General features: G+C 35.9%; 1 protein-coding gene across 1 annotated transcript in view; it reads right to left on the reverse strand.

Moving 5' to 3' along the window:
* Positions 1–722: 722 nt before the first annotated feature.
* ATF2 (activating transcription factor 2) overlaps positions 723–25244 on the reverse strand; it is an 87636-nt gene continuing 63114 nt past the window's right edge. Inside the window, exons 11-14 of the mRNA XM_049887496.1 lie at positions 24614–24763; positions 18821–19027; positions 6125–6230; positions 723–3224 (exon numbers count right to left, since the gene is read on the reverse strand). Coding sequence (XP_049743453.1) covers positions 2998–3224; positions 6125–6230; positions 18821–19027; positions 24614–24763 — 690 coding nt within the window. The 3' untranslated portion in view covers positions 723–2997. The remainder of the gene's footprint in view (positions 3225–6124; positions 6231–18820; positions 19028–24613; positions 24764–25244) is intronic.

The raw sequence follows: 25244 nt of genomic DNA on the forward strand, positions 1-25244 counted from the left end.
ACATTGTAAGAGCTCCAGCTCTTACTGAGCGAAATGAGGAGCCACTCTGGGGTTGAGTAAGAGTCCTGTAACCTGATTTATGTTTTTAAAGCATCATTCTGGCTTTGCTGTGTTGAGATTGGGCTGTAGTAGGCAACGGTGGAGGCAAGGAGACAGTCACAAGGTAACTGCAGTAAGCTGGGTGAGGAATACCAAGGGGTCGAATTTAAAATTATTCTGAAGGATTTCCTGCCAGGTTGGATGTGGGGTGTGAAAGAGAGGGATCAAGGATGACAGCAAGGTATTTCTAGTGTCAGCAAATCGAAGAACTGAGTTGTAATCAATGGAGATATGAAATTGTGGGAGTAGTACGTTTTCGGGTTGGGAGGGGATTAGGAGTTCAGTTTTGAACATGTTATGCTTAAGATGTTTTGTTAGGCGGTCAAGAAGAGACACCAAAAGCAGGTGGATCCAGGGCGGAAGTTGGGGAATATGGCAGGCAGGGCACATAAATTAGGTTCACTGCATATGGATGGGTCTTCAAGGGAATGCAGAGGAGTAGACCAAGGTCTGAGTATCCTGATATTTTATCTCAGAAATAGAATGAATGCCAGGTTCTTCCTAGGAAGGAAAAGGGGGGAGGGGGAAAGACCAACTATCATTATCAGGTGATTTAACTTTACGAAAGACAGGTAAGAACAAGCAAATTATGAACATAATTTAAAGATAGAATTTATTCTCTGATGGTTTACTCATGCAAACTGCACATAAAAGAAAATAGTACAGTTTGTGTAACATTGCAAATATAAGGACTCAAAATGCTAGGTACAGAAGTAGTGTGACATCTTGAAAGTCAAAATGGAGTTTGTGTTTATACAACTAATAATGATTTTTATTTGCTGAGTACAGATCAGCTTACAATGAAAGTTTTGCTAACCTTGGTAAGCTCATTAACCGTTTACATGACTTCTTACATCTATGTAGTTTTATTTTACAGTTGCCAAGAATCCTGTTACCAAAGAACTTTAACTTGCATAAATAATACGATGAAAGAAATATGCACTGAAAAACTTAGGAGAGTGAACCAATGAGGCTTTTCCTAACCCATCAAAACTACAATAAAAATACCTTTTTTCCAGAATTCATATTTTGTGCCTTTGAGATTAACTCCTTAGCATAACTGTGGCAAAATCATGATTAGAAATTGGTTACTTTAAAATTATAAATTCAGTTAAAAATAAAAAATTTTGAAAGTAAAATTATCAACTAAAAAGTCTCTCATTTTTAATAAGCCAAACAATAAAATTCCTATTATCTTCATACTTAAAAGTCATGAAATGTCATTTGTATAACTTGAATGTTTCCCAGTTTGGAACTTAGGCAGGTGGGATATTTCTTGGAATTATCAAGGATATTCCACACAGGCTTTTAAAATGTCAGTCTCATTAGGAGATGGCACTGAGACTTTAGCAAATAGTGTAGTATGGATGCAGAACAAACTACACAACTTCCTATAAATGTATTACAGATATGTACATAATGGAATCCTGCTAGAAAGCCAGAAGTTGCTACTGGGTAGGACTCATAGCTATTTTACAAAGTTTTCGTACACACATTTACTACCTTTTAAATTTTTTTTTAACAATTCAATCTATTTTAAAATATTGTACTGTATTGTGAACATAACTACAGAATAAAAATTGATAATGGCACATTAGAAAACTCAGTATCCCACAGATGATTGGAAAATGAGAAAAGTGTACCTACAATCATCTCATCAGAAACAAACTACATCATGGAATGTTAGTTATCCAAGCCTGCACAGAAATGACATCTTAAACTGCAGTCATCTATTGGCCAGCATCACACTGAAGGCATCGTTAAACATTCAAGCAAAGATTGCTGGCATGAACTACTGACAGACACACACACACACACTCTCACTCATTCTTGCTTCTCACGTTATAATTACAATGTTCTAAAGATAGATACTGATTTTTTTCCACGAGAAACATTATCAAAATTTGCTACTAAAAGATGACAGTGCTTTCACAAGAATAAGTACAAGTTAGCGCGCAAGTACAAGACAATGGGGGGAGACAGTCTTAAATTTTCTAAGTAGTAATTTTAGGCTTTTCTGGCAACCATACCATACTTGATTATGCATACATTTCTCAGTCTGTAATCTAAAATCTGAAAAAGAGGAGGCTAATTTTAAAAATTATTAGATACCAGATAACCCTGTATTGTACATTACATAATTTCATATTTTTTAGCCTCAAAACATAGGGTAAATACTGAATTTAAGACTTGAAAATAGTCATTTTTGAAATGATGAAGGATTCCAAAATTTATGTCTACTTAAATCTTACAAAAAAAAAAAAAAACTATTAATGACGTTGATCTAGTTTAAGAATGTGCATAAAAGCACTGTATGTCTTTTACTATGTTTTCATTCACTTAAAAAAAAAAAGTGTTCCCCAACGCTCTTCCTTTTGCATAATGTGCAAAATAAAAGGCAAAAAGATTAAAAGCAAATTTCTATCTTTCTCTCACCTAGTGCTTTATGACCTTGTTAGCATTACAAAGTCAATAGGGACTATGCAGAACTTTGGTATAAATGATATAACAACACAGCATCACATTGAGGGAGGGGGGCAAAAGAAATGGAAGTGGGAAGAGAGATTCAGTAACACCCCCATTTATTAAAACACCACCAAATTAAAAGTGAAATAACCACAATGAATTATAATACAATTTACACATTGAGCACAGAAAAAATTAATAAATCTAACAATATTTATAAAAAAAAGCAAAATCAGTCTTTTTCCAGAGACTAAAAACTGTTGTTCAGTCTGATCATCAACTGCTGCTACGCCAACTCTAGAGCCAAATTTAATTTCAAGTAAAAAAAAAAAAATTACAACCACAGATTTCGCATGAACGGAAACTGGTCTTTCCTTGATTTCCCTTTGAAGTCATAATGAGTATCTAAAACTGATGTGCTGCAGGTTCTAATCAACTTCCTGAGGGCTGCGACTGCGAGGAAGGAGCCATGACAATCTGCGAAAGAGCAGGCTCTGTACTCTGGTCCGCCATCTGGGTGAGGACTGAAGTAGCTACAGCTTCTGCCTTGGACGTTGAACTGACTCCGTTGGATGTGCTGACAGAACTATGCTGTATAGCTTCAGCATGTGGACTACTTGGCACTGAAATGTCTTCTGAACTGTCATCTTTATCAGCAGCTGAGTGGAAAAAAGAAGAATTACTCATTTTCTTAAATAAAGTATCTGTAAGAATATATTAAGTAGACTGAGCCAGTAAACAGAGTATAAAGTTAGAAGATATTTTACAAAAGAAATTATTTAGGTAAGTCAGTATGACTACAATTGAGTAATTAAAAAGGTGACTGTAAGTCATGAAATAGGTAATTTTACCTGCAACAAGTCATATAAAGGCACAACCATACACACAGAAAAATCTGGGTGCCCAGTACCTCACAGAATATAGCTAAAGAAATATTTGCTAAATAATGTTAAGAAAGAAAGGGGGTGGGGAGTTTGAGAGACAGTCTCTTATAGATGTAATCCAACATTTATCAAGTTCTTATAACATTTATATAAACCAATGCATTAAAGAAAACTAGTTGTTTGCCTACATGTCATTCTTATTAAAAGATAAAAAAGAGAATTTATAACTACAGGCATAAACAAAATGAATTCTTACATACAAATTATATTTTCAAATTATTCCCTCTGCATTTTCCAGAACTATATTTATTCCAGCTGACTCTCCATCTATTGCAGCAATGGATGATTACAACACCTGATTCCAATGATGCATACACATGAGAATAAGAAATATTTAGACTTTAAATGCCACCAGCTGTTACAGTTGCATGAATTAATTGGGATTCAAATAAAAAATCCATATAAAACTCTAGATACTGCAATTGAAATGATATTCAGAAAAGGGCATTCTAAATATTCATGAAAATAAATCTACCAATTTTTATGCCTGAACAACAAATCTCCTACATCTTTCTTATTTTAGCAGAATGGAATCAAGTAATTTCAGAAAGTGAGAAATCCAGTATTACAGCCCATACACACATAGCATATACAAGTTATGAAGCACAATGACAACATGAGACCTAGGAACCCAGAGCCCAACTTAAGAAAGAGAACACTGCCAGGAATACTGACGCTTCCTGGGGGTTCTTCCTGTCCATCAAAGGTTGTCACCAAAGGTTGACATTATTTTCACATTTTTTTCTTTGACAGTATTTTCATTACTGATGATCTGTATGACTAGACAGGACAAAGGTAGAAATATCTCCAAAAACCAAAAATGTCTTATTTCTTGCATTTTCAAAACCTAGTACAATACTATATAGTCAATAAAAATGTATTATTAATCTGGATTTTCAGACATTTTATTTAACTTTAGAATATAGTATATGACCATCTATATACACTTAAATCTTCATAAATCTATTGCTTGGAGTGAAAATTTGTCTTGTATTTGCTGAGTCTGGATAATAGAGATAAAACTGTTGGGATCATCCAAGAAATGACTTAATAAAATTTAAAAATGCAGATATTATGAACTGAATGCAATCTGAGTTGTTTCCTTCTAATTTTATAGAATCATTCACATATTTCCTTTTGAACTATCAAAATTCGAGAAAACTTTCCTGTTTAAGAAAACCACGTATGCATAATACTGCCCTCAGTAGCTTCTATAGGAAATTATACTGTTCTGTCAGATGGGAGCCATAATGGCCTCTTCCCTGCAGCAATCATTGTTAGTATAAACCCCCAAACACATTTCTATATAGTTCCAATTTACTCCACAATGTGTCTCACCATCTTGTCAAAATGACTAGATATCAAAGGGCTGAGTGAGATTTATATGCTCAAAACTGACAAAAATCAGTGCTCTAAATATATATGACAATAGAGAGTTGCTAAATCCCCTGAATCTTTTAAATTAAAAAATATTGCTCATTCTGATGAAACTACTTACAATGACTACAAGTAAAGATGGTGGCCATTAAGTTTTATCGTGAGCACCTGAGGAACTGTTTGTATCCAATACAAAATGTTTCTTTCTTTTGAATTACTGACACTGGCAAATTAAAATGAAGTGGATACATATGGTTGAAACAATCTTCACATTTACAAATATCCCGAAATCACTAAATCATAAAAATGAAAGCTGTGGGTTACATATTATGAATGTTGCCTAATGCATTCCCGGCTCTGTTATTTGTTACAAATTTGTGTACCATGGACAAAATTGGCCATTTATTCAAGAGTAACAGCTGGTTCTAACATTGTGCATCTTATCAAAAAAGAAGGACATTACAAGAAGGAAAAAGCACAATTAACCTCTAAAGTGCTGAAAACAGAAGAATCTCATTTTGGGGGAGAAAATTTAAGAGGAAACTTACAAGCTGATAATTTAAATACTGTTCTGTCTTAGCATTCTTACGAGTAACTAGAATGATATACATAAAGGCTCCAAATAATAAAAACACTACACTATGCAGATATTTAGAAACCCTGGTGGCATAGTGGTTAAGTGCTATGGCTCTTAACCAAGAGGTCACAGTTCGAATCCACCAGGCGCTCCTTGGAAACTCTATGGGGCAGTTCTACTCTGTCCTATAGGGTCTCTATGAGTTAGAATAGACTTGATGGCAGTGGGTTTGGTTTTTTGGTTTTTATGCAGATATTATCTAAGAAAGAAAAGGATCAGATACTGTGAACAGATACTATATATCCTTAAGTGAAGATAGCTGATTTTTTTTTTTTTTTAACTAAAATGGTACCCTGAGAAATACACAAAATATTATCAGTACTTACGGTGTATTTTGAATTATTAACTAACCTCTTTTGTTAACTTATAGTAACACCTAGAAAAAAGCCAGAAGTAGAAAAATAAAAAAACAAAAACAAAAACAATAAAACCTCTAAATTCTACGTATACCCTCCTGTTCCATAATAACCTTGAAGAAATTCTGATTTTAATCTTAAATATCAGAACCACAGCCTCCATTTTTTTTTAACAGCAGCTCAGTTCACCCTCGCAGTATTTTACCGATGTAGCTTAAGGCTACAGGTAACGGAACATTACTCACTACGATAGCCAGATTTCTTCTGCATGGCGGTTACAGGGCAATCTTTATGAGCCAGAAGGAGCTGTTTCAGCTGTGCCACTTCATTTCTCAGCAGGGTGACTTCACTCTGGAGAAGAGAACAACTATGCACCTTACACCAGCATCAGACTAGACATATTTTTTACTGTTTAAAACAAGCAATGATCATGAAAATTAGACATCTTTAACAACATCAAGGAATAAAGAAAATATGCTGCTTAAATATGTTTAATCAGTATAATTCAGTCTTTATGGTTTAAGCATTTATCCCAAAATTTGCAACTTTATATAAAAACTTAAATAATACCATAACTGATTTTTACTTTACCATTTGCCTTAGGATTTCTTATATATTACAGATTACCGGTCCAAGGTGTTTTTATTTTATATATGTCACATGCTCTTCTGATTATTTGAAAAATCAGAAAACACCAAGTGAGTCAAGATGAATTTTCATTGATTCCATTCACTTGGAAATAAAAAATTCATCATGAAAACTCAATTAAGCAAGTTTCTAGTTTTCTAGAAACTAGGAAAAGTTCCATAAGCGGAACCACAACAACCAAAGAATCATCGCAACTTAAAAGTCATTCCAAGGCACTGGATGGGCTGTCTACATGGCTTAGATGCCTTTGATCCAGGCAATTTGTACACATCTAAATCTAAATCTGATAAGACCAGAGTGATTTGTCGTACTCCTTATGACAGAATGAGTACTTCAGCTTTTGTCTGGGATGCATTAACCTGATAAATTCTATAAAAAGTTCCAAATTGACTGAGTCCAATTAATTCCTTTGGGTCACTCCCAAATATAAAAGACACAATAAATTAATGACTATTCCCAGTACTCAAGCATTAGAAACAATATACATTTAAGAAATTGATAACATAAAAATACTATTAATTTACAAACACCTCTACTTATTTGGACTTGCACTAAGCTTAACCATTCAGACTTCATCCATGAACCCAAAAGTAAATTAGAAAATGTAGGAAGCAAGCATATGGATCAAATGGTTCCTCACATTCCAATAACAACGAAGTACAACATTGTATTAAGCCACGGAACAAAACTGATGCTCATAATAACTCTGAACCATTAATCAAAGAGTTAATTACATTTAGAATACTGTACTTGAGACAAGAATGAGTATGTGTAGAAGCAGGGGGTGAGTGGGGAGTGACTGATGAAGGATGGGCACAGAACTTCTGTCTGGGGTGATAACGCTCTGGAAGTAGATAGTGGTGATGGTTACAACACTATGAATGTTCTTAATGCCAATGAATTGTACACTTAAAAGTGGCTAAAACGGTGGATTTTGTTATGTATGTTACCATGATAAAAATAAAAGAATGGGTGTACAGTGACTGAAGTACAGAAGGCTAAAATGTACAACAGTTTTGCTTTAAAGGATGTTATGTAGAAAACTCATGTCTATGGATACTACAATTGCCACTGTTAATATGGTTAATTATAGCCCTTTATTAACAACACTATTGGTGAGAAACCATGTTATAAATAATCCAATATATATTATCGTAAAAGTTTTCTTCTCTCTCTCTGCCTGATTCCACATTAGCTTGATTTTGAGACTTACTTCTTCAACTTCTCTCATTAATTTCTGTAACATGAGACAGGACTGGATATGTATTTTTAGTCAAGAATAAAATGTCTTTCATAATCTGGCAACTGTAACCATCTTGATTTTCAACTTTTTCTGCTCTCCCAACATACTCTAACCTTTAGTCATACCAAAACGCTAGTAATGTCTCATGCATGTCATACCCTTGCTGCCTTCATATTAGTTTGAGCCATATAAAATACCTAATAATCATTTTTTTTTTACCTATAAAAACAGCAATTTTATCTTGAAAACTACACAGTAATGTCTTCTCTATCTGGAAAATCCTTTCCCTCCCTTCCTTGCCTTGCTAACTATTCCATTCATCCTCAAGAGCCAACTCAGCACTATATATACACTTGTGTTGAAAAAAGAGGTTAGGTAACCATTTCTGTATTCCCACTCATAACTTACACAGTTATATATAAATATACACTGGATTGTAAATTTTGGTATACTTATTTGACTCCTCTGCCTGACTGGGAATTTCTTAGAAGCAGGGATGATCTTTTATCTCCCTATTCCCAGAATGAAACACATTGCCTGACATGCATTAAGTGGACCATTAATTTTAGAGCCCCAACCCCAGTGCCGTCGAGTCGATTCCGACTCATAGCAACCCTACAGGACAGAGTAGAACTGCCCGATAGAATTTCCAAGGAGCGCCTGGCGGATTTGAACTGCTGACCTCTTGGTTAGCAGCCGTAGCACTTAACCCCTATGCCACCAGGGTTTCCCTTTTTTTTTTTTTTTTTTTTAATTTTAGAGAGGATTATGGTAATTCTATATGGTCACTATGAGTTGGAATTGTGATGGCAACACTTTGGTTTACGGTAATTCTAAGGAGTCCTGGTGCTGCAGTGGTTAAGTGCTCAGCTGCTAACTGAAAAGTTGGTGGTTCAAACCCACCAGCCACTCCTCAGGAGAAAGATGTGGCAATCTGCTTCAGTAAAGATTACACCCTTGGAATCCCTATGGGGCAGTTCTACTCTGTCCTATAGAGTCATTATGAGTTGAAATCAACCTGACGGCACACAACAACAACAATGGTAATTCTGTGTCCAGGGGATGAAAAATACCAAAGAAGGTGAATGAAATAGCTTAAACAATATAAAATAGGTCAGAGGTCCTAATTTCATCATTTATACCAACAACTTCATTAACAAAGCTACACTGCTAATTTCCTCAATTATGAAATGAAAATTACTATATTTTACAGCATCATCTTCAATGACACAATTTTAAGTCATAATTGCCTTCTGTCCTAAACACTCTATACACTCACCATAAACCATATTATGAAACAAAATGCTATTAGATAAATTTCTGAAAGCAGTTATAAGCTGATTATCTAATTGATATTAAACTGTTGATTTAAATAGTTCTATAAAAAAAATTTTTTTTTTTTTTTAATAAGTATTAAGGGAAACCCTGGTGGTGTAGTGGCTAAAGTGCTATAGCTGCTAACCAAAGGGTTGGCAGTTCGAATCTGCCAGGCGTTCCCTGGAAACTCTATGGAGCAACTCTATGGGTTTGGTTTTGGGTTTTTATAAGTATTAAAATATGATATTATTCTCATACATGCAAATAAAAGTAAATACATACATTGAAATCCTCTCTTTAAGCAGATTTTAAAACTGATAAATGGAACATCAGTTTCTATATCTCTAATTTAACAGTAGGTGGTATTATGACTGCTACCTAATTAGACTACCTGGCTCATTAACAAATAAATCTGAAGATGCCACTAGTTAACAGTGGGTAATGAACATTAAGGACTTACGGGTAAGGCACTTGATTCTTCCTTTTTAAAAATATTATTTTATTGTGTTTAAGGTAGAAGTTGACACTGCAAATTAGGTTCCCATTTAACAATTTCTACACAAATTATTCAGTGATATTGGTTACATTTTTGACAATGTATCATTATTCTCATTCATTCCATTGTGGTTGTATCATTTCCAGTACTCTAGTTTTCCTGCCCCTTTACCTTCTCTTCTTTGTTTTAGAGTAATTTTTAACCATTTAGTCTCATATAGATGGTTTTTTACAGGAGCTCATTACTCACGTGTGATATTCTTTATGTTGTGAGCCAATCTGTTATTTAGCTAAACGGAGATCTCAAGAGATAATTTTGGTTTAAGGTTTAAAGAGTATCTCAGAGCGACAGTGTCAGGGAGTCCTCTAGTCTCAACTGGTCCAGTGAAGTCTGGCCTTTTTAAGAATTTGAGTTCCTTTCCACATTTTTCTCCTGTTCTACCAGGAACCATCTATTGTGGAAGCCATTTGATTCTTGATACAACTTATCTTAAATTTGTGTAACTGAATTTTAATTGGAGTCACACTTACCAGGGCAAACAACTGAAAAGGCCAGAGAGAAGGAAATTGAAAATGAAAACTTCACATATTTTCAGGTAAGTATGACTCATATATATCAATAAGATACAATACTCATCTATGCTATAAAATTATACTGATCCAAAATTCATATAACCAGTTTTCCCCCATAACTTTTAAATTACAGAGATAAGTAAAGAAAACAAACAAAAAACCAAATTCGAGGTACACTTAATACAAATTCAGTCCAGCCTTTTATACCATCCTGATTTAAAATGTTTTACAATGGTAATGGATTTTCCTAATGACGGTCCTGAAGCTACTTTCGGATGAAAGGTTAAAATTAAAATTATATATAGTCTGTATTATCACAAATATCTTGGATTTCTTTTTCATTTGTTTTTGTAGGTTTTGTTTTTATTGAGGCTTTATGCATATTTTTCTTCTTTATTTTGATGAGTGGGTTTGTTAACTTTCCTTGTGGTTACCTTGAAATTTACCCTTATCTTCCTAGCTTTGAACCAGTCTATTATTATTTGGTATCACCTTGCTTTCTTCTCCTTTAGAAAGCTCTATATCTATACAGTTTATTCCTTCTTTTATTGTTCTGACATTGTTGTCATTTACAGATTAACCTCTCTGGTTCTCTGTTGCAATTCTTTTGGTTTTGGATAGTCTTTGAGAGTTCATTTCCTAGGTTGGTACCTGACTAGTACAATTTTGCATCCTAGATTCAGGCTGTGGTCTGATGTTGTCTGTTCTCAGACCGAAGGACTCCGTTTAATAATTTTTGCAAGTTTGGTTTGGTTTTTACCTATTCTTTTAATTTCTGTGTATCTGGAAATGTCCTAATTTCACCATCACATCTGCATGAAAGTTTTGGAGGATATATTATTTGCAGTTAGCAATTTTTTTCTTCTGAGGTTTTATGTCATCCCATTGCCCTCTTGCCTGCATGGTTTCTGCCGAATAATCAGAGCTTAGTCTTGTTATTTCTCCTCTGTATGTGATTTTTTCCAAGCTGCTCACAGGACTTTCTGTCTTTGGTTTTAGCGAGTGTGACTATGATATGCCTTGGTGTTTTTGTTTTGGGGTCTATCCTATACGGGGTTCATTAAGCTTCTTTGATGGTCAGCTTTTCAACATTCATGATATTAGGGAAGTTTTCTGTCAGCAATTCTTTAATGTTTCTCTGTGTTTTCTCTCCCTGTTCTGGAACCCCAATCACTTGCGAATTTTTGCTTTTGATTGTATCCCACATAATTTTCAGGGTTTCTTCATTTTTCTTAGTTCTTCTGATCTTTCCTCAGAGTTGTATCTGAGTATTTGTCTTCAATTTCACTGATCCTGTCTTCCATCATTTCAAACCTGCTCCTCAGCCCTTTTATGACACCGCCCATTTCTGAAATCTTGTATATCTTTTGGGTTTCTAATTGTTTTTGTATGATTCTAGTTGTGAATTTATTTTGGCATTTTGTTCCTTATTATTTCCCTGAATTCTTCCATTTGCCTGTATATTCCAAGAATTTGTCTGCCTTTTCCATAAATTTGTCTATTTTTCCTCATTTTTGTCTGCTTTTTGCTTCAACTCTTGGATTGCTCTGAATATTAAGAGAGTTGAATTCCTTGTCAGGTAGTTCTAGTGCCTTTTCTTCTACTGGAAAGTCATCTGGTGTTTTATTTTGGATGCCTACTGGAACCATCCTTTTTTTTTTTTTAATATGTTTTGATATTGTCTGCTGTCTTCAAGACATTCAGTAGTTATTTTCTTCATTTCTTGATTGTAGATTTGTTTCGTCCTGCTTTTTTGTTTAATTTGGTTATGTCTGAGCAGGTGGGCTGTGTGTTCTTTATTGTTTGTTCGTCTGTAGTTGCGATACTTTTCACCTCCTTGTCCAATGGGCAGGGCCAGTCACTCAGCTACGGTGCAGTCGGCCAGGTCCAACAGAAGGGGAGAGGGTGGGATGGACTGTTTGTGGCACATACTAGGGCCGACAGGGTGAGCCAGGAATCAGTGCTAGGCAGGTTCCGGTAGGCCATGCCTGTGCTGCTTGGGGTGTGAAGTTCAGTGCACAGTGCAGATAGGCAGGAAAGTGGGGGGTGGGTTGTGATGTGTGGAGGTAATAGGGGTATGGGAAAGAGGAGAGAGAGGAAAGAGAAACACGAGTCAAAAACAAAAAAAGGTTAAAAAAAAAAAGAGTGCTAAAGGAGCTTGCTGTTGGAGTGGAGACATGAGAAACCGTGAAATGGAGAAAACCAAACAGGGGAAAAAGGAAAAAAATAATAACTAGATAAATATTTGGAAAAGGAAAAGCCCCCAGGAGTCCCACTAGTGGGGCTGTGAAGACCAGGGAAGTGGCTCCCAGGCTGTGCAGTATAGCCTGGCTAGAGGGGGTACTGATGTCACACAGCACCAGGTATTCAGGAGACAGGAAATGAACGTAAGTATAGAGAGATGAGAACTGAGAAGTGAGAAATGAAGAAAGGCAGAAAAAAAGAAAGAAAAAAAGAAATGCCCCCAAGAATCCCATCTATGTGGCTGTGCAGATTGGGGGAGTGCTTCCTAAGCTATACAGCGCAGCCCGGCTAGAAGGGGCTCCCAAGCTGTGAAAAGAAATAGAAAACAAACAAAACAAGCAAAAAAGGCAAGCCCCAGGGATCCCACCAGTGTGGCGCCATGGGCTGGGGGAGTAGCTCCCCAGTAGGGCGGGGCTTCACAGCCTTTCAAGAAGAAGCAAAGATGACACACAGAGCCAGGTATTCGAGGGAAGGGAGGGGGAAGTGGTGGGAGGCACGGAAGAAACCAAAAGAAACAGAAGGAAGCAACACCAGCTCAGGGGGCCAGCCACGGTGGGCGGGGCAAATCCAAGCAGCTTGAGGCCAAAGGGGGCAGGGGAAAAACGGTGGTAGTTAGGAAAGCATATATTGCTTGTTACCAGGTGCTGTCTCCTGCTGAGAACTTTGTGAAGCTGCTTTCCCGTACTCTGTCTGCTGCTCTCCAATGTGGGTGGGGCAAATCCAAGTGGCACGGACACTGTACCTCCTGGCCAGCCAGGCCATCGCAGCCAGCCAGGAAGCTTGGAGGTAAGAGCAGCGCAGAGAGGATGAGGGGTGGGAAAGCGTGTATTGGAGAGTACCAGGTGCTCCGTCTCCTGCTGGGAGCTCTGTGAAGCTGCTTTCCCGTGCTCCCGTCTGCCAATCCCGAAAAGAGTCCAAGATGGTGGATCCGTGCTGTATTAGCTGATAGGGGCCCTCCACAGGTTTCTCTCCTTGTTTTCTGTCCTCTGCCAGCTTCTTATTCTATTCAGTGTTTGGCTGAGTTCTTTATCTCTTCATTTGACACTTCAGGTTCCAGGAATGATATATGTCTCTGTTTTACTTAAGTTTTTCGGGTCTTTACTGTGGAGGGGCAGAGTGGTGCTTCTGTCTATGGTGCCATGTTGGCCAGAAGTCACACAAATATCTTAATATTTGACTTCTTTAAAAACTGGTATAGACTGAAAGCAGCAAATGTGGAAGGAGTTGGGACTGAGAGAAATATTTCAGAGCAAGCAGAGTTGGGGTGCAGAACAGAAATGAGAGTGGACCGAGACTTAAAGCGAGTAGATTTAGTTTTGCTACATAGCCTGAAGTGTAAGCATATGCAAGTGGTCAAGATCAGATTAAACAGAGGCTGAAAATGGAAGGGGTATGCTACTAAAGGTTATATAACCAATTTAGGCAGAAGACGACAAAAGTAGGGCAGTACCGTTGCTCCATTCTATTAAGATGGCTACTCAAAGGTTAACTACATATTGTTGTTGCTAGATGTTGTCCAGTTGGTCTCCAGCTCATTGTGACCCATGCACTACAGGATCAAACTGCTGGGATCCACAGGGTTTTCACTGGTTGATTTTTGGAAGTAGATTGCCAGGTCTTTCTTCTAGTGTCTTGATCTGAAAACTCCACTGAAACCTGGTCAGCATCACAACAACACACAGTCTCCACTGACAGATGAGTGATGGCTGGGCTTGAGATGCGATGCCTGGCAATGGAACACAGGCTGCCCATATGGAAGGTGAGAATTCTACCACTCAACCACCACTGCCCTCTAACTACATACTAGTAGACCACGTAATATTTTTTTACACTGTTTATCTGAAGCAGATCAGCCTGAAGAAATTGTGCCAGGACAATCAATTGATTAATGTTATTTGGCCATGGACTGATGACCAGGTATTTTATAAATTTATAATCTCTGACTTTCTAATTCAGCCACTACCGGCAAATCTAAAGAAATAATATCGGATAGTTTCTTCCTTTGGGGATTTTTCTCATTGCTATAGATACGAACTTTTCATAATCTTCATAAAAGTCAATGATTGAGTATTAAGACTCCCACCACACAGTTCCATGGGTTATCATGGAAGCAAAATCTTATACTTGAGAACCAAATAATTTTTTAATTTGTATCTACAACGGTAGGTTAAAAAAAAAAAAAATGATGACAAGGTTCTTAACAGAGGTAGGCAATATTTTAAAAATACTATGCAAAATGAATGGGAATGACATGGGTCCTACTCTCTCTCATACATTAACGACTTGTTTCATGTCTGTCTCCTCTGCTAGGCCACATATTACATGAGTGCAAGGACTAGGTCTTTTTCATTGTTGCATCCCCAGTGTCTAATAGCAAGCCTTGTACACAGTAAGTATATGATGACAGAGTAACAAATAGCTAGTATTTGCATAGTGTCTTTTCTATATGCTCTCTCATTTGATCCTCATAATAGTACTTGTTCTATCAGCTTGACCAATGGGGAAGTAGAGGCTCAGAAAGATTTCTAGTAAACACTAGTTAAAAAATACAAATAAAAAAAGGACTTAGATCCCAAACCCAGAATAAAATACATGAAATAGAGGTGCAATCACTACCACCTCTTTTCTCCCTTTGGAATACAGTTAAAACTCAGGGGGGGGAAAAAAGAAGACAGTTACATCAGAATAGTATCCTTTTAGGAATTAAGTATTGTAGGCATCTTCCAGTTGTTGCTATTCCTTCCTATTTCAAGTGGTAAATACTGAAACAAAATATTGCTTAGGTACCAAGAACAAAAGATTTGATTCCATTCCCTATAAGTCGATGGACCAATAAACAAAGCCTTTTCCACATGATTAACTTATGAGTGAAATATCCTCACGTACCCAGCTATCAAACCAAGCTTCTATAAATTTACTGAGCTTCTACTTCCACACTCATCTTTGCAATACCTGAGTTTTAAAAGCAAAATCTACAATAAAATTTCCTAGTTTTACCCATAAAGTAGTTGTTAAGGAGCTACTGTTAGTAAAGAGAAGAGTCTGTCTTTTGTTCATAAAGGAAACATGCTAAAACATTCCCAAAATAAAAAGACAAAACCATAAACAGGTTAAAACCGTTTCAAGTAAAACATAACAAAATCAGATACCAACTTAAAAATATAATAATTTATAACTAATGGCATCCAAGTCTTCATCTAGGTTACCATGTCTCTAATACAATTTGAGGAAAGATAACCTGTCTTAGCAATAATTTTAGAAAGCTGAAACATGAAAATTCAGTGAATGGAGCAATAAGGCTTTATAATTAATATTTTCCCTAAAACCTAATATGTATTCAGTAAAAATACAGTCACACCCCAACATTTGTTATATCTTTTATTGTTCATAATACATAAGTTACTATGGATTATTACTGCCCACCATACCGATTAGCTGAGCCTGTATGTCATGTGAAGGGTTATTAAGGAAATGTAGGATTGATGAATGTTTTCACATAAAGTAGAGTTTAATTATTTCTCTGACATTCAATTTTCTTTACAAGTCGTTCTGTTCTTCACAGTTAACGGTTTTGCTATTGGCAGACAGAAATTTTTTCCGTCTGAGTCCACTATAAGAATGTTAACTCTTCACACTCTGGAAACTCCAATCTGTCATTTACTTCTTAAAAACTTTTAATTTTATTTGACAACTAGAAACAACAAAAAATAAAAAATCATATATCCATTTGAAAGAATAATACAGAAGTCATAACTGAAGTACCCCTTCTTTTCTAGCCATCTCTGCTTCCCATTCCCCTTCTCACCATTGTTTACATCTTGGTACATGTCATTCCTACATTTTTACCTATACTTATATGATTTTCATTCCTTTAAGTAAACCTAACTATAAACTCTTCATTAATGAAAAAGAATTATGCTATACAGTTTACTATGTAAGTTATATTTTGTCCATAACAATGTATTATAGACATTTCCTCATGTAAATATATTCAGATGGACCTTATTTTTCTTCTTTGCAGAAGTATTTTAAAGCAAATCTGTGACATCACATTATTTCACCTCCTCATATTTCAGTCTGCTTCTCAAAAACTAAGAACTTTTCTTACCTAACCATGCTATTACCACTCAGTATTTAATTTTTAAAAACACTGTTTACTTATTCTGTTTGTAATTTGGGGTATTAACTAAACTCATGTTCAACTATAGAGTTTAATTTAGTGATTTCTTGAATTTGACTTTCATTTGAAAGTCTCATGCTTCAAAAATGAAGTGTCATCTAACTTTTACGTAAGAGATAAATCTTGTCTTTTTATTTATTCCTCCAATTAAGAAACTTTTATTCAAATTGGGAAGTACAAAAAGACACAATGTTATAATAATGACATTTCTATGATTGTTTGCATGCAGAAAAAAGCCTGAGATTAATGAAGTAAAGATTACATCTATTTGGAATACAGAATTTCCTATATTTTTCCAAAATAATAAAGCACTGGTGCTATTAATAATGATGACTAATACTGTAGTATAATTAAGGAAATAATCAGTATATTATTAAAAGCTGTTAATACTGCCATGACTTGGGTCAAGAGAGAAAACTGGGCCAACCTAAAGTCCGAGAATACCCTGTAAATGATACCATATATTTATATACCATTTCACAGATGTCAAAGATTTTCATTTCTTAAATAAGGCACAATAAGCCAAATTAGAAAGGAAAATATTGATAAATTTGTCTTATTAAAATGAAAATTTTCTGTATGAAAAACATTTGCATTCATCTTAATTGGACTGATATACACAACAACCCTGAGAAGTTGAGACCAGCAGGTGTCATCATCCCTATTCTACAGGCAAAACAACTGAGGATAACAGAGATTCTTGTGTTCAATTTCACACAACTTTAAGTAGCAAAGCCATTCAGAAGATTTTATTAAGAACAAGAAAAAAAAAAAAAAGATGTACCTAAATTGCTTTGTTAATGTAATATTAACATTTGAAAACCTGAACAATTATTATTGTTATAATTGTATAGTTGACATTTAAGCACAGAAACCTGATAAAAAATAGCCATTATTTTTAGTATATAAATAAATTAGTACCTATAATCTGTTTCATTTTATTTTGGAGGGAAAAAAATTAAGACTTTTTTCTAGAAAACTATGAAGATAGCTTTTGAATATAAATTCATTTATCAGATAATGATAATATGATTAATAGTTCTTAATGTACTGCAGTATATGAGTATGTATTTGAAGTCTATACAACGTACAATGTAGTGTTTAAATTTTTTTCTTCATGGTTTAAATGGTTAAAAATAAGTCTTGCAAGACTATCTGTTCCAAAGCTAACATGTCAAAATGCAAGCACAACAGAGTTTTAAAGATGCCTGCCTCACATATGAAAAAATTTTAAGTTAAAAACTTGACTTTTGGTTAAACGCTAGGCCTGATGCTTAAAACCTTTTCCTAAGCATTTAAACAGATATTTATGCTGGTAGCATCTTTATTAAAGATAGATTTAAGAAGAGAACAGGGTCCTTGTCATCCATTATGATTATACAAAAAAGATTCATTTTAACTGGGAATGGGTAATTCATGAGGTTGAACTATATTAATAAGAATTGATACATGACAGTCAATTTTCTACTCATGTTCAGAAAGATTTTAGTGAAAAAGACTCAACATTAAAAAATAAGACACCGTAAAACAAAACAAAAACAAAAGGGAGGAAGGGAAGTACGGAAGGAAGGAGACAGACCTGGTGCTACTTGATAGCCATTACTGGAAATTTTACCATGGGGGCCAAGGAATGATGAGGAGAGAGCCTTAAAACCTTGTACCCCATGAGGTAGCTAAGAAAAGTATTTGAGGCATGTCGACAGGGCAGTATGAAACGATGCATACTGCCACTGGCCATATTGTACCTGGTCTGTGGATAAACAGAGCCCTTCAGTTTCCAAAGCTGTCAATCTGGCACCTTTCATGAACATTATATTCACTTTGAATAAAACAAACAAAAATTTATAATTAAAAGGACAAAAGAACTTGAAAATAAAAACCGCTACTGAAATAACTTTATGGTTGTGGTATACAGCAAAAAAAGAAAATGTGAAATACCAAAGATATTTAAAAATTTTTAAATTCCTTGTTTGAATTTTACATCACACCTTTATAAAACTTCAGGCCAGAGAGTTGACGTACTTTTGTGTTTTCTCATTGTATCAGTGCTGACAGTTTTACATCACTTTATCTCATTACTCAAATAAGTTTATAAAAGTATGATTTACTATAGATTCCATAAATTCTCATTATTATGTCCTAAGATGTCTGGATGGTTAACTAGAAAAAATAGGGGAAAGCCAAGTCTATAATTATTAAACATACATAAATAAAACAAAATTCACATATATGCAACCATACCTGCAGTTGACCATTTAATGAACTCAAGTCTTCTGCTTTCTTCTCTAAAGACTGAACCCAGACTTTTCTTTTTTGTCGGCATCTTGAAGCTGCTGCTCTATTTCTCTCTAGAAACTTCCTCCTTTTTTCATCAGGATCTTCATTAGCTGCTCTTCTTCGACGACCACTTGTGTTTTGGGTCTGTGGAGTTGTGTGAGCTGGAGAAGCCTACAATAAACAAAAAATGAGGACGTGTTACAATTGTGTAGAGTGAGTGAATTAACACAATGAGTGAATTAACGCAGAGAGCAGTAGAGGGGGAGAGCTACTAACTTCTTAAGTCTCTGTGTATGCATCAGTATTTCAGGGCAATATGACAATCATTCTCTGCTTTAACTCCTTCCTTGAAATAAATGAGCTATGCAAGATATTCACTAATGCACTGTTACAGTGAACACATTCTTTAATTAGTAGTATGTATAATATTTTCATCTAGGTAGAAACAGCATGAAGAAATTGAAGATACAACTGATCATTTACAGATCTTATATATTTTCAAGTGTGCTTTTTAACAGACTTTATGGCATTATGTAATTCTTAAAACACTGAATACGTTGTTGGTGCCATCGAGTTGGTTCCAACTCATAGCAACCCTATGTGCAACAGAACAAAACATGACTCGTCTTGCGCCATCCTCATAATCTCTATTATGCTCGAGCTCACTGTTATAGCCACTGTGTCAATCCATCTTGTTGAGGGTCTTCCTCTTTTTTGCTGGCCCTCTACCAAGCATGATGTCCTTCTCCAGGTACTGGTCCCTCCTGGTAATGTGTCCAACGTACATAAGATGAAGTCTCACCACCCTTGCTTCTAAGGAACATTCTGGTTGTACTTCTTCCAAGACAGATTTGTTCATTCTTTCAGCAGTCCATGGTATATTCAGTATTTTTCGCCAACACCATACTTCAAAGGTATCAACTCTTCGGTCTTCCTTATTCATTGTCCTGCTTTCACATGCATCTGAGGTAACTGAAAACGCCATGGTTTGGGTCAGGCGCATGTTAGTCCATAAAGTGACATCTTTGCTTTTTAACACTTTAAAGAGGTCTTTTGCAGCAGATTTGCCTAATGGAATGCGTCCTTTGATTTCTTGACTACTGCTTGCATGGGTGTTGACTGTAGATCCAAGTAAAATGAAATCCTTGACAATTTCAATTTTTTTCTCCATTTATCATGATGTTGCATATTGGTCCAGCTGTTAGGATTTTTGTTGTATGTTGAGGTGTAATCCATACCGAGGGCTGTGGTCTTTGATCTTCATCAGTAAGTGCTTCAAGTCCTCTTCACTTTCAAGCAAGCAAGGTTGTGTTACCAGTATATCGCAGGTTGTTAATGAGTCTTTCTCCAATCCTGATGCTCCATTCTTCTTCATATAGTCCACCTTCTCGGATTATTTGCTCAGTATACAGACTGAGTAAGTATGGTGAAAGGATACAACTCTGATGCATCACTTTCCTGACTTTAAACCATGCAGTATCCCCTTGTTCTGTTCAAACGACTGCCTCTTGGTCCAAGTACAGGTTCCTCATGAGCACAATTAAGTGCTGTGGAATTCCCATTCTTTGCCATGTTATCCATAATTTGCTATGATCCACACAGTTGAATGCTCTTGCATAGTTAATAAAACACAAGAAAACATATTTCAGGTATTCTGTTTTCAGCCAGGATCCATCTGATTGTAAGTTACTAAAATGAAAATTTTAACAACTCTATTTAAATTCACTATGGGACACTATGGAAACCCTGGTGGCGTAGAGGTTAAGAGCTACAGCTGCTAACCAAAAGGTGAGCAGTTTGAATCCACCAGGCCCTCCTTGGAAACTCTACAGGGCAGTTCTGCTCTGTCCTATAGGGTCGCTATGAGTCGGAATCGACTCAGCAGCAGTAGGTTTGGTTTTTTTGGTATGGGACACCATGTTTTTATGCTATTCTAAAATAAAATATTTTATATCGGATCTGTAGATTTTCTTTAAGAATTGGTTTTTCTAAAATTAAGGAATGAAAGTATGGACGTATTCTGGTGTGCTCAGCTTTTCTTCACTTCTTGAGAATTAGCTCAGTCCTTTTCTAGGGGCAGGTTCATATAATTATTACTTTTCATCTTCATGGCGGACAGAATCCCATAGGAGCTCAGATTTTCATTTTAATTGGTTCCCCCAGTTGATTGGCCGTTAATTGAAATTCAACCAGAGAAAATGGTCTTCATTTACTAGTCATATAGTCTTGTGTCCAGAGCTATACAACAATAAAACCAAAAACCCAAACCCAGTGCCATTGATTCAACCAGAGAAAATGGTCTTCATTCAGTAGTTATATAGTCTTGTGTCCAGAGCTATACAACAACAAAAAAATACAACAATAGGTACCCCAAACCTCTCACAGGCCCCCAAATTGTGCCACAGAACACGTGAATATGGGAGACTGGAAATGGTCCCTTGGAAAAAAGCACTTTGTAGCCATAAGCATATGATCCAAAGCAGAAACCTGAAAACAATCTTTTACCTATAATTAATTATATTTTAAAATGTTGCTGTGATGATTAATTTTTTGTGTGTCAACTTGATGAAGCCATGGTTCGCAGTTGTTTGGTCAAACATTAGTCTAGATGTTGTTATGTAGTATTTACATGTGATTAGATCAGCTGGCCTTAACTAAAGCTGATTTTCCTCCATTAAACCAGTTAGTTTAAGGCCTTTAGAGCAAAAAGGGGGCTTCCTTGAGGGAGTATTCTGCTTCCAGACTATAAATGAGACAGCTTGCCAGGATCTTCTCTCTCCCTACCACCTGATCTACCAATCTTGGGACACAGACTGCCAAAATTTTTAGCCTGTGAGTTGCTAAACAGAAACTGTAACAGACTTACCTTTGTGTATTTTTATGCCTAACAAGAATCTGAGGTCCCTAGGTGTGCAAATGGTTTGTGCTCTACTGCTAACTTAAAGGTTGGTGATTTGAATCCACCCAGTGGTACCAAGAGAAAATGCCTGGCGATCTGCTTTTGTAAAGATTAAAAAAAAACAAAAAACAAAAACAAACCCCAAACCCATTGCAGTTGAGTCGATTCTGACTCATAGTGACCCTACAGGACAGAGCAGAAGTGCCCCATACGGTTTCCAAGGCACGCCTGGTGGATTCGAACTGCCGACCTTTTGGTTAGCAGCCGTAGCTCTCAATCACTATGCCACCAGGGTATCCTCTGTAAAGACTACAGCCAAGAAAACCCTACAGAGCAGTTCTACTTTGTAACACATGGGGTCCCACTGAGTAGCAATCGACTTAAGGGCAACTAACAACAACAGCCACAATGAGAGTTTCAGGCTGCTTAGGGGAATATACTTCTCCTCCTCCTCCTCCTCCATCCTTCCGTTCATTCATTTATTCAATCAATTGCATTAAAAAATATTTATAATAAGTATTCCAGACATTAGGGACTTAGCAGTAAACAGAACAGATAGAGTCCTGCCGTCATTGAGCTTATACCGAACACAATAAAATATACAACAGGCATAAATAAAAATTAGATCCAGGGTAACTATAAAAAAAAAAAATTTTTTTTTTTTTTTAGTGAGCATAAAATGAAGACTTAATAAAAATAAATTATTATAAGGTGTTGGCAAATTTCTACAAAGGTCTGATAGTAAATATTTTAGGCTTTACCAACCACGTATTTTTTTCGTTTCTAAAAAAATAACCCTTTAAAAACACAAAAACCATTATTAGCTGGCACATCATAAAAAATACCTATTGGTTGGATGTGGACCATGCACCAGTTTATGATCCCCTGAATTATATCATTAAAGCACATGCATGTATGCACACAACCACACACATCCCTTACTCTCCTTCTCTCTTGGCCCCCTAGGTAAACGTGTTTAGCGGATGACAACAACTAATACATTCCACATTATCTTAAATTCTATCATTTTTGCAATCAAAACTTGCTGTTTACCTGTATTTCTCTGATTAGAAAGCTTCTTAATACCAATACTCATGCTCTTTAAGTAGAAAAGATGAAAGGTCTAAATAGAGTCCCAAAATGCTTAACGGAAACACAGAACCTTTCACTGTAGCAGAAATATACAAATATCAATCATCTGATAAACAGTCACAAACTAGAGATTAAGTAAAATAGGCCTCTAGAATAAACAGCTGCCACAAAGCTTATCTGTTCCTTTGGTGGTGCTTTCACAAGTTTTAATTTAAGAATTGTTTGACTATGTTAGTAATGTAATATATACATATACACATACATATGTGTGTGTGTGTACATATCTATAAACCTGTATTTATTTCTCCAAAAGACTTCTGATTGCCTAGAAGCAGGGTATGGTTTACACAGGGGAGCAGATTTCAAAAAAATAAAATTAAAAAGGAGTAATATTTGACAATGAGTGAGCAGAGAAATATTAAAAGCAGAAAAAAGAATTACTAAAGAAAAAAAATGTCTGCCACTTTGGGACATTTAGAACAGTAGTTAAAAGTCCTACATACCTTAATAGCTACAGCTATATTTTAGCATCCCAATACTAAAATATACTTTATAACCATGAAAATGAGGTATTTTTAGGAAACAGGCACATCAACAATAATCTTCAAAAGACAGCAAAGATTTTTTTTAAAAATCTTAGTTTTGCTACTTGAAAAGAAACATAAGCTCTAGTTATCTACATTTCTGAAGAATATCACATTCCTCAACAACACCAAATAAGCTGCTACTGTTGATAACATATTCAGGACTTCAGTCTATTAAAATTTTCCATAACCCAAATTTTCAGTTTGTATAGGAGCACAGTTCAAATCAAACATATTTACCATTGCAAGGAAAATATCTAATGTTAATACGAGTTATGGTTTGGTTCTTATGACAAGTTAATAAATAGTATTTGAAAATAATCAAAACAGCATTACAAGAAAACTTCCTGCTATCCTCAATGTAAGATTCAAACATTATTTTCCTGGTTATGGATCTACCTTTCCGAAGAGTCAAGTAACAAACTGTAAAGACCCTCAATAAAGCAATGGAGAATGAAGTAAGTTTCTTTAAGCAGCATTCAGCTTCACTGTTCTGGAAAAAATGTTTTCTTTGAAGAGTATTGATGGGTACTGTGCCACGTCAGACCAACATGTAGAGATACCCACATAAACATTTATAGGGTGTCCTTAAAAGTAACAACTGCTCAGCTATTTTTATTTTTTTGTATTGATACTTTTACCCCGAACTATTGGAGTCCCTGAGAGCCAGCCAGAAGACAGGTAGTTCACACCCACCCAGGGGCACCTCAGAGGAGAAGCCTGGTGATCTGCTTCCAGAAGCTCACGGCATTAAAAACCCTATGATGCAGTTCTACTACGCACAAATGGGGTGACTGTGACTTGGAACAAACTTGATGGAACTAACAATAACAATGACCAAAACCACCTTTTCCTAAGTCTTTTGATACACTTTCGGAATAAAAATATAACCAGAAATACAACTTTTCTAAGTATATAAAGTGGAAACCCTGACGGTGTAGTGGTTAAGTGCTACGGCTGCTAACCAAAGAGTTGGCAGTTCAAACCCGCCAGGCGCTCTTTAGGAACTCTATGGGGCAGTCCTACTCTGTCCTATAGGGTCACTCTGAGTCAGAATCAACTTGACAGCACTGGGTTTGGTTTTTTGGTTTTAAGTACACAAAGTAGTCATTTAAGTTACACTGTATTTGTTTTTTTAAGGGTGATGACAACAGTACTGAATGATAAAACCCGTATACATACCGGAGTTTCTGTAGTGGACGTGGCTGGCTGCTGTAATGATTGTGGTCGAGATTCCTCTGATTGAGTCCTAACTAATCCACTACTGTGACTTTTGACAGTGTCTCCATTGGTAACTGGAGGATGTTGCTGGGTCAAAGCAGCTTTTAATCTCTGAAATACAAACACAATTTTTTAAAAATGGGCCCCTGCTTTTCACCTCAATCTGATTACTCTTGACATACTCTTTGATTAGTTAACAAAAAAAAGATAGTTGTTAAGGAATGCATAAACACATTCAGCTTTAAAATTCAAATTTGATTTACCATATTTCATTGTACTCCTAAGATCACTATAAATATCAGTAAGACAAACAACAAGATCTTTGGAAACCTTCCATGAGTCTTTATCTGATACTACTAGAGGATTCCACACTTTGCTGTTCCTAGTCAATTTTGGGAAAACAGTGAAAAATCAAAACATGGTTTGCTGAAAATAACTAGCATCATTCAACTAAAGCAAGCAACACAAGTCACTTATTATGTACACGTCTACGTATTCTCTTCCTGTCCACTCCTATACTCCGTTAACCTCATCTTCTCAGGCCCTGCCTACATTCAACCTAAATCTCTTCTTTGCCAGATTTGGTCCCATT

This window comes from Elephas maximus, chromosome 6 (genome assembly GCF_024166365.1).
Source record: "Elephas maximus indicus isolate mEleMax1 chromosome 6, mEleMax1 primary haplotype, whole genome shotgun sequence".
Lineage (NCBI taxonomy): Eukaryota > Metazoa > Chordata > Mammalia > Proboscidea > Elephantidae > Elephas > Elephas maximus.